Source organism: Photinus pyralis, unplaced genomic scaffold, assembly GCF_008802855.1.
Source record: "Photinus pyralis isolate 1611_PpyrPB1 unplaced genomic scaffold, Ppyr1.3 Ppyr1.4_LG5, whole genome shotgun sequence".
NCBI classification, from domain to species: Eukaryota; Metazoa; Arthropoda; class Insecta; order Coleoptera; family Lampyridae; genus Photinus; species Photinus pyralis.
Genome location: NW_022170596.1, coordinates 45,224,247 through 45,235,081, shown reverse-complemented (window position 1 = coordinate 45,235,081; position 10,835 = coordinate 45,224,247). Strand labels below are relative to the sequence as shown.

The following is a 10,835-nucleotide window of genomic DNA, read 5'->3' as shown; positions in this document are numbered from 1 at the left end:
CCCTCCCCCGGTTCCAGATTACTGTCACGGAACCAAGCAGCTGATGTCTATCTCTGATCAAGGCGTCACACTGACAGACCACATGCTCTGTAGTTTCATCTGCATTGCTACAGAACCTGCACGTGGGCAACAAGCCCAATGTACGTGTCCGAGCTGCCCCACCCCACATGGTGTGCGTCTGCATCACAGCCAACCACAAGAAGTGGCCCATCATTTTGACTACTCTTATCAAGTCAGCCAGCTCCCTGGTGGGTGGAGCCTCTTCCGAATCGTATGAGTTTTCTGAAACAGAAATCGGCAATTGGATAAGACTCAATTCGTCTATTGACATAAATACAAGTCTTAGGGTTGAGTTGGCTGACCCTCTGATAATAAAGAGAGTCCTCCACCTGGCTTAGATCTCTTACGCGCCCCCTGTAAACCGAAGGTTGATATGTAGGCCTGTCTGCTTTACTGCAAGTTGACGGCCTATTAAACAGGCCCCTCCCCCATATTGTGCTCTAAATGGGTAAAAAGGTTACCTCGTCCCCCCTTCCCCTAGTGATGTGGGCAGTTTCGATCCCCTTAGTACTAGCGGTATAACGGCAATTCTTGAAAGATACTGCATTTTGTGATACAAAGGGCACAACTGTTCCATAGAACAATTTAGACGATTTGACCCGAAGAACAAGTGACATTTTCCGTGTGGGTAGATTTTAGAGGGGGTGGGGGTAATTAATTGTAAAATTTTTGAAAAAATCTAAATATAACCTAGAGAAGAGATCTGGGTATCAATTTCGAATGATTTTAATCCGAGGAATCCAAGAGTAGCGCCAGAAATGTAATCCAGATACAGGAAGTTGGTCAAAAGTCGCCATTTTTAGAAAATGGCCGACTTTTGGTCGAATTGTATTTCCAAGGCACGCAGGGGCGTGTAAGGTGTACCTACATGTATTAACGTACCTTATGTTTTTGTTTTGTTAATATGTATTTTTATTATATTAAGTATTATTATAAGTTTATATATTAAAACTTTGGAATATATTGGTTTTCACGGCCCGTGACGTCATCAGAAAGTGTGGTAGTGAAGCCTCTCATGCATGTCCGATGCCCTTAGGTTATTTTTGTTACCATAAATGAATTCCCTGACCCCAAAAACATAAATCTAGACACCTTACATGACCGGGTGTGCCTTAGAAACATAATTCGACCAAAAGTATGCTATTTTCTAAAAATTGCGGCTTTTGACTGAATACCTCTATCCGGAATACATTTCTGGCGCTACCAATATGGATTCCTCGGATTAAAATCATGCGAAATTGACACCCAGATTTCGTCTCTAGGCTATATCCTTCGGGGTTATAAGGAAGAGCTGTACCAAGTGGCACCACAATCACAAAATGCAGTATCTTTTGGTATATTGCTAGTACTACCTGGCCGGTATCAAGAATCGCCACATGAGTCAAAAGCTCGTCGACATCTCCCGACGGCGCCCTCTCACTTACCTGGAGCAAAACTCGCGCGTGCGGTTGAAAGTTTTGTCGCGGGAGTACCCGATAGTATGCCTTATCACACAAAATGCTAGGAGGACTCTACCAGGCTTCTTCCCCCAGATGAACGTCCTCCATAGACTTGTCCTGAAGCCAGGCTTTTGCCTCTGGAGGCGTTTCAAGGTGGCGGCCGTGTCATACGGGATAATACAGCCATCACCAGATACCATAGGGACGCGCCATCCAGGGTCTAATAAGAGAGACGGTCCTCTCCAACCAATCCAAGATCTACCAGGCATTCGACCACAATGGCATCCTGCGGATTCCAGCGGAACCCTACCAGCCAAGGAAAGGGTCCCCCCTCCATTTTGTCAACTGCATTCATTGCAACCATAATGCACCTCGACTGAGGCTCAGCGTTGTCCACCTCCGGGTGCGACACCGGAACAATGTCCACCCTGAGCACCGCCGCATTGATTTGTTCATAGGTTCGTGGTGCACTCGCAACTTTAGGTGCTCCTGAACTTCTATGCTTCTTCTCAGGCTGCCCTGAGTCAGACCCTGGAGTGCTTCCCTCGGATTTGATGCTTGGTCCCTGACGTCGGATTGCCTCCCCTGAACCAATGAACCTTAGTGTTTGGCACAGGATCCGCTTGACCTGAAGTTCTACCCTCGAGCCGACGCTTCCTGGCCATCGCTTTCTGTGTGCCATTCCTATTCTTCTTGCGAATAGAAGCTGGTCCACTACCAGGTCGTTGAATAAGGTCCTGTTTTGGAGTCGTCACCTCTGTAGGGGAGCCTGCCTCATTACCAGCTTGTTGGTCCTTCCTAACGAGGAGCCCAGAAAGGGTTCTTTAAGATTATCGTTCATACAATTCCGGCGAGTAATTAGTACGGAAATGTGGTTTCACTTGGGCAGGCCCGCTTGTCCAGGGAATGGCCGCCAGCAGCCCCTTCTCGAAGGCAAAGGGCCGCCACTTGACAATCGCCTGGTATGCGAGGGGCATCGGGGGCACGAACACTTGATTACCTTTTTGCAAAGGTTGACATAATAATTATAAGAGGAACTATCAACTTCTTTCGTTGGGGGTACTGCGTGGGAAGTATTCCATACCCCCCAGAGCTATGTTCTCCCCCAGAAACTTACGGTGTTAGCACCAATACGACAATTTGTGAGACAACATCATCAAACCTCACAACATGGTAATGTGGCGCATTGAATACTCTACAAAAATGATGAGAGCTAGGAAGACTGGGCGCCCTTGTGGAAGAACGTGTTACTGGAATACCCCCCAGCATTTGTGAAGACTAGACTACCTATTTCCAAAAGTTTTCAACCACTTGTTGCATTAAATTAATACAATATCTGTTCGGTATCTTTTTAGTGGCGAAACGTACAAAGTAATCACATCTCATTTGTTCTTATATATACCTTTCTATTTGAATACACTTAACACCCATAATAAAATTTCAGATTTTCAAGCAGCTATGGCCCAGCGTAAATTCCTATGTACGGGACTTAATTCGTGACAAAATTCAACCGAAAATGCAAAAGAAACTTCAGAAATTCAAACTAACAGGATTCAAATTTGAGAAGATGATTTTGGGAAGCATTGTAAGTGCACGTTATTGTGCCATTTGTACCTACATATCTATTGTTTACAGCCGCCACGAGTTGGGGGCGTGAAAGTGTACGAGGCAAACGTTGCTCGACACGAGATCATACTCGATTTAGACCTTTTGTAAGTAGCTCATTTAAAATGTGTTTACGTCTTTATTGCGATTTTTAGTTATGCAGGTGATTGCAATTTGAGCTTTACCATGGGTGCTGGAGTTAAAGGCGGGATTAAGGACTTTCAGGTATGGAAATTTGTGTCTCATACTCTGTTGTTGTTCAAGGTGGTCGAGGTTTCGTAAAAAGTTGTATCAGCATTCGTATTTGCTGTATTAAAACGCTTTTTTCTCCATCAAATGCTTAAACATAAATATCAGGTCTTTGCAAGTGTCCTTAAAACAATCACGTGAATTTTTCACGAATATAGGAAGGACCTAGTGTTCAAAATTTATTAACTATCAGATATATTAAATTTACAATGAAAACTCACATTTATTTTTAATCAACCAAAATCAATTGAGTAGCACGTAATAAATAAAAATTTCGGAAACAGTTGCAGGGAACACTGCGCGTCGTTTTGAAACCGTTGCTATCCCGAATGCCGTTAATCGGTGGATTGCAGATTTACTTCTTAAACAATCCCACAATCGACTTCAACCTGGTCGGTTTCGTCGACATTCTCGATCTGCCAGGTTTTAGGTTTGGTATAACTGACGAAACTCGCCCTCTCTAATTCTTTCGTTTCCAGCGATTTATTGCGTCAGCTGATCTTGGAGCAAGTGTCGTCTCTGATGGTGCTACCGAACAAGTTACCGGTGAAATTGAGCAAGCACGTCGAGTCGGAAATGCTGAACGTTCCCGAGCCGGAGGTGACTAAGGTGACGAATTTGAGAACGGTTTTTTCATATTGTGTTTTGGTTAAAGGGTGTATTAAGAATTCATGTTATCGAGGCGAAAAATTTAATGCGGAAGGATATTGGTATTTTAGGTAAAGGAAAGTCGGATCCGTATTGTGTTCTGAACGTCGGGGCGCAGGAGCGCCGTACACAAACGATTGACAATACTGTAGACCCAAAGTGGGACTACTGGTGCGAGGTAACTTGTTGTGTTTCTCTGTTCAAAGGCACACCAATTTTAATTCAGTTTGCATGTTGGTGGTTTTGTGGAGTTTCTGAGTGAGATTTACATTTGGTTAACATTCACACACACACAGACACCTTTTGTTTTGTTAGTTCTGTTTGTTTTTTGATAAATCGTTTATTAGTTTGCGGTTATGGATACCAATGGCCAACAATTAATTCTGCACCTGTATGACTACGATGACGGATCAAAGGATGACGATCTGGGCAGGTAATATGGATTTAAAGAAAAGGAGGGCGGTAGAGTAAAATTTATGTGCTTTGTTCTGTGAAATCTATTTCCAAGCATGTCTTATGTCGAACTAACTTGCATGAGTACTTCACTATAATGCATTGCGAATCATTGGTGTAAACATAAATCACAAATATTAGGCTATGGTTGACTCAATAGAAGGGCAGCTTGTTACTATTCACGTATGGGACTGGGATCCAGGATTTCCAGGTTCACAAAATGACGATTTACTTGGAAGGTACTTTTTGTTTGTTAGTAATGTGTATTAGTAGAAGCAATTGAGTTGATATTCTTTAGTTTGCTTACAAACCGTAACAAATTAGCTAGTTGCTATACTGCTGCCTGATAACCCCCTTTGCTTGCCTGTTGCACGAATAATATCATTCAATTGTTTATACATTTTAAACATTAAGTTTACTGATAACGTACTTATTTTGTTTTTCAAACAATTGTTTGTGGTTTACTCAAAAAGATAAGCTACATACATTTATGCCATACTACAATAAATTTAATTCAGCCTAATAATGAGAAATATATATCTTTAAAGCTTTGATTACACGAAATGATTAATGAATAATTTCTCATTTGGTCCATGAATACGGAAAATTTTCATTTCTACAATGTGTAGTTGCTTGTATGTTCGCCAGGATTAAGAAAATGCGGTTTTAATGGCTACACTGGACACCTCCATAACATCCAAAAAGCATAGTGATATAAGTAATAAATAATAAGTGGCATGTTTTTGATTAGGCTTTTAAGTATATTTTTTAACAGTGTTCAGTATGGGAGTGCACTCTGATCTTGATATATTTGGTACATTGGGGCCTTTTTGGAATTAAGTAGGTACATATCATATCTCGCAGATATGGGTCTATCACAACATTTATTAATTATAAAATACTTATGCGCCAAGGTGCGAATATGTTGACAAGAAACTGTACACCTGTCCTTGTCTTAGATAAATCCGAGAATCAGTCCATTTTTGTAGTACATCTTTTTCCATATCCATACCTCAAATAGAATTCTGAAGGGTATATTCAATGAAACTGTTTCATCTAAAATATTTTCAATTATATTACCGGGGCTCTACGGTGGGAGCCAAATAAATAATGCTGTGTGCAAAGGCGTGCGGTTAACAAAACCACTGTCCAGCTAACTGAAACAAATCAAAATTTTTTTAATAATTTTTCCTTGTATACTTCCGGCATGCACTACAAAGATAAGTGCCAATATTGACCTAAATTAATTTACTATGCAAATTTTCATCAATGATTGAAATAAATCTTGGATACGAAAGAAAAATCTGAAATGAACAGTATTGTAACACATTGAATGATAATAAAAACGAAATTCCTGAAATAAAAAGAAACTTACAAAGCTTGTTTCGACATAGTACCCTGCACGCAGATGGTCAATAATTAAAAATAAGAAAATCTTAAAATTACATAGTTTTTTCCCTTAATAGGTCCTCTTAATAATCTGGTCGTGAATAGTTTGCGATATTCAGACATACTTATCAAAGACGCTGCTAGTTTCAGTGTCTTAAAAAAAACTTGACTCAGTAACTTGAAGTAGCTTGAAAAACAAGATCAAAAAGATTCTCGGAGGCTGCTCTGACCGTAAACACTTTTAACTTTCACCATTGAATAAGTAATCATCGTTCACTAATCAGACAACTTGACTTTAAATAAATTTAAAATGTAAATAACCATCTGTATTGCAACCATCCAGCTGTAACTAGATTATTATATATCTTTATTGACGGCCAAGCCAATATTTTAGACATTAATTCCAATAACATATTTTACTTAATATATAATCAAAATAACACATCTTTAGTAAAAAAATAACAATGTATGATTAGATATTAATCATAAGAATAAATTAAATTACTTAAACTACTATATTTAAACAAAAATGTAACTAATCTAATCTAAATCGCTCCTACAATGCTAAAAAACAGTAAAAAGTTAAATGTTATGTCGATGTCGATGTCTTGTTTAAAATTGTCGTTTCAGAAGGTCTGCGATGAGTTTAGTTGATAAATAAAACAAGTCTATTTCTGGAAACTCATTGCATGTAGCAGGGATCCTTGCTAACGGTTGACTCATAGTGTAGTTGTATCGATAGGTAGCTTCTTTAAAAAGTTGATCGGGTAGTTCTTTGAGGTATCGTGAATTGAAGAGCACTAAGAAGCTTAGGACAATCCAGAGTTCCTTTTAGTAGTTTAGCTGCGATTAGGACATCAGCTATTTTCCGGCGGTCTTCAAGCGGTATAATATTATATTTTGCCATGATGATGTTCTTGGAATTCAAATTGCCAGATTTTAATTTTATATAATTCAGGAATTTGGATTGCACTCGTTCAATGCTATGAATCAAATAGTTGAAGTTAGGTGACCATATTGGACAAGCATATTCCAGAGTGCTCCTACAGTAGACGTTAAATAGAGTCACTAAAACATAGACATTACGAAAGGATGCACAATTTCTTTTAATAAAGCCCAGCATTTTGAAAGCTTTATTAACCTTTTCGTATGTGTTGGCTAAAAGTCAATTTTTCATCAAAGAGTACACCCAAGTCCATTATGTCGTGAACTCTTTGAAGCGGAGTATTATTAATAGAGTATTTAAATGCGTGAACTGTTTTTCTCCTCGATTTTGTAAATAATTTACATTTACTAGCATTCAGAGACATGCAATTATTTAGGCACCATTTGCTCAATTCATCCAAATCCCTTTGAAGTAAAAAGCTGTCCTCTGTGGTTGAGATAACGCAAAATAATTTCAAGTCATCTGCAAAAAGCAGGCAAGAAGTGTTCTTCAGAGAATATGGTATATCGGTAACATATATACTAAACAAGAGAGGTCCAAGATGACTACCTTGGGGCACTCCTGATAAGGCTTCTATCAAGTCTGACCTTTCTTCAGCTACCTTTACTGTCAACTTCCTCTCACATAAATATGAACTGATCCATTTTAGTATAACTCAGTGAAATCCATTTCCTTGTCAAAATTATATGGTCAACTGTGTCAAACGCTTTGGCGAAATCTGTATATATGATGTCCAGATGTGCATTATTGTGAATTGCTTCATATGGTGCCTATTGTAGTAGGAGAAGATTAGTGGTAGAAGATCGTCCATTTCGGAATCCATGTTGTTCGTCGCAAAGGTAATAATTGATAGAGTTTTTGAGTTTATCATAAACAATTGATTCAAAAATCTACTCTTCAAACACTCATTAAATAGGTAATATATGAAGAGGCATTAAAAGATTAGAGGTACACTTCGTACGAATATTGCGGGTATTTCTTCAATTCCGGGGTTTGATTTCTTTGTATGCACTGAAAATCTTTGTAATCAAAGCTTTAAAGAATCGCAATTTTTAATTTGCTTATTAATTTTCAAATAATAAAAAACGCTTGGTACTAATTTTTACTTTTGACATTCAACGTAATTTGTACAATAATTGTAGAGCTGCAATTGACATCAATACAATCGCAAAGAAGGGAGAAGATGATATGGTATGCGATATTTTAGTAAAATATGTCTAGTTTCATTATCATTTTTAGTGGATCACCCTTGAACAAGCTAAACACGGCATGGTCCATGTACGGTTCACTTGGTTCGTCTTAACTACCAATTACTCGGACCTACGTGCGGTAATCTGCGCGAAAAGTGCCTAAGCTTTCTTTAAATTGTCATCTTAGGTGCTGGAGGAAACGCAAATGCTACAAGTTACCTCGATGAGTACAGCTCTACTCATCATTTACGTAGATTCAGCCAAGGGTTTGCCTGTAAGTCGTATTCTAAGTGGGGGTGTATTGCGAAACTGATATTTCAGCAAGCCCGTACTCAAAGCAAACCCGATCCGTACCTGCTGTTAACAGTCGGGCGAGAAAGCCAACAGACGTCAGTCAAGAAGAAAACTTCGGACCCGGTTTGGGAACAGGGTTTTAACTTTTTGGTTAATAATCCCAATGCCGACACGTTGTATCTGAATTTTATTGATCATAAAACAGGTGCTGGTCTAGGCGAGCTGACCTACAACTTGTGCGCCTTGTCTGAGAAACCTAATTTGTGTGTCAATTTACAGCCATTTGGCTTATTGAAGAGTGGCCCGCAGGCCAAGCTTACATTTTCAATGCATTTAAGGGTAAGTTGCGCAGCCACGATAATATAAATACAGCTGATCCATAGATTTTGAAACATTATATTCCCGAAGCCGAGGACCACATTTCCAAGCTTAAGCGTAACGATTCTGAACTGTCTACAGGTTCAAAAAGAACGATTTCGCGCGAAAGCTCATTAAAAAGTGAAACAGAATCTAATGTACAAGAAGGTACAGAATCTCTCGAGCAGATTTCTGTCCCTTTGCAGTCTGCTGTTCCACCAGAATCTCAAGGCAACGGTCTTACTCATAGGACTCTTACTGACACTTTGTAAGTAAACAATTGGGGAAAAGTGTGTGCAATTCGCCATTGCAGTTCGGCAGGGGAGGCCGGTCTTGGACGGATTCAAATCACACTGCGCTACAGCGTTCAAAGACAGCGGCTAATTGTGGTTATTCACAAGATAGCGTAAGTAGTATGTAGGTGTGATTCGGTGCAAGCGAATAATTTTAGCAATCTGCCTTTGCCATCCAAAGATCCGTCTAACATACCCGACCCGTATGTCAAGCTGTATTTGTTACCAGGTAGGTCGAAGGAATCGAAACGAAAAACACAGGTAATGAGTACATTAAATTTGCGACTTCTAAGAGTGCATCGTTTAGGTTGTGAAAGATAATTGTAACCCAGTTTTCGATGTAACTTTCGAGTATGTACTGTCCCAAGGAGAGTTACACACCCAACAGCTTGAAGTAACGGTAGCTACACAAAAGCAGTTATTTTCAGGAAGTAACACCATGGGCCAGGTAAATATAACTTGTAGATTTGCAATTTGAAATATTTTCGTGTAATGCAGGTGCTTATTGATTTGGGCAAGTTTAATTTAACCCAATCAAATACATTTTGGTTCGATCTACAACCAGAAGTTGAATCTTAAATGTTTGCCGTGCGATTGATGGTGCCTTTTAGAAGTGCTTCACTGTAAGCTTTTAATAATGTTGTTTATATACATAATTAATTGTTATACTAACTTATTCTCATTGTATTTACTCTATTATTGTACAAACCTGGATGTCATTATAAAGATTAGTGGTGATATTTATAAACAATTCTCAGATTTTGGTTTTTTCAAACTGTCGCGCCCTCTGTGGGACATTTATGGTTGTAACGATGTGGATACAATCACACTTTCCTGATGATATGGATCCAGAGAATTGGGTTCGTTGCAACCTTATTGTAGGAGGGCAGTATACAAAGTGAGTGTAACAGTAATATTCACACTTTAAGAGACGTTGATTTAGAGTGTAGGTACCTTCTTTAGGTTTCGGCTGTAATTTCCATCGACAATTTTTGCTTCATCTATCATAGGTTTAAGAGGTAGTTAAATTTTATGTCATAACGAAGGGGGGTGATTTCTTTTAGCTTTCAAGTAGAAGTGTCAGTTCCGTATCGTTTTACTTTGTTCAACGTACCAGGTTCCAACCTGGTGTTAAACTTACTGTTGCCTGAGAGTGCCAACGCCCTTGGCTTACTTCTGCTGATAACAAGCAGCCATTTTGCTGTGAAATAGGTCATCGGGTCATGAACGCGATTTAATATCAAAGATTTTGAGACGCGAATGTTGTTGGGAGACCACCACTTCCTTCTGAAGTGGTTGGTCAATAAGTATCGTACGGGATATAGAGCAGATTACGAGTAGAGCGAGGCCCTTCAGACATTAATTAACCAATTATATATATATCGAGCCCTGCGGCTTGGGAGGTTTTTCTTTTTTTATGGTTTTCAGGTTTGGATGCGAAAACAGCTAATTTCTTGGCGTCACTAACTTCATTCAAGGTAAGTTGCCTTATATGTTTTACTTGTACTTGGCCCTATACGTGTCCTATTGGCGAGGTGTGTAGATTGCAGAATTAATATCAAAAACGTTAGTAGCTGCATATGTGATTCTGTGAATAATCACATATTTTGCTGCATTTTTTGGAAGAGGTTCCAAAAATACTAGTACATGCAATTTATATCGATTAATTACATATTCTAGTAAAGCGGCGGGTAAATTGCTAAAAATTAGTGAGTTTCAGATGCATATTTAGCCGTTTTTAGTGTAGATATACTGTATACGAGTGATTGATATAGTGTCGTGCATAGAAATTCGATTTCTATGCCATTAACAATTTTGAAATAAATCAACGAATATACAACATGATTATCAAGATAGCTGTGGGAAACTTCACTAGTCTTTGTCCTATTTCCTTTATGAAAGTCGTGTGTCA

At 39.0% G+C, this 10,835-nt stretch overlaps 1 protein-coding gene across 2 annotated transcripts; it reads left to right on the top strand.

Moving 5' to 3' along the window:
• Window positions 1-2,943: 2,943 nt before the first annotated feature.
• On the top strand, window positions 2,944-9,683 carry LOC116171148 (extended synaptotagmin-2-like; the record flags this gene model as incomplete). Of its 2 annotated transcripts, none has more annotated exon segments than XM_031487835.1 (16): window positions 2,944-3,084; window positions 3,135-3,211; window positions 3,260-3,329; window positions 3,638-3,783; window positions 3,833-3,953; window positions 4,009-4,179; window positions 4,596-4,693; window positions 7,932-7,980; window positions 8,029-8,118; window positions 8,167-8,253; window positions 8,301-8,612; window positions 8,657-8,898; window positions 8,944-9,036; window positions 9,082-9,184; window positions 9,231-9,371; window positions 9,422-9,683. In XM_031487835.1, coding segments are annotated over 16 exon segments (2,022 nt in total), but the record flags the coding sequence as incomplete, so codon positions are not given.
• Between the last annotated feature and the right edge of the window lie 1,152 nt (window positions 9,684-10,835).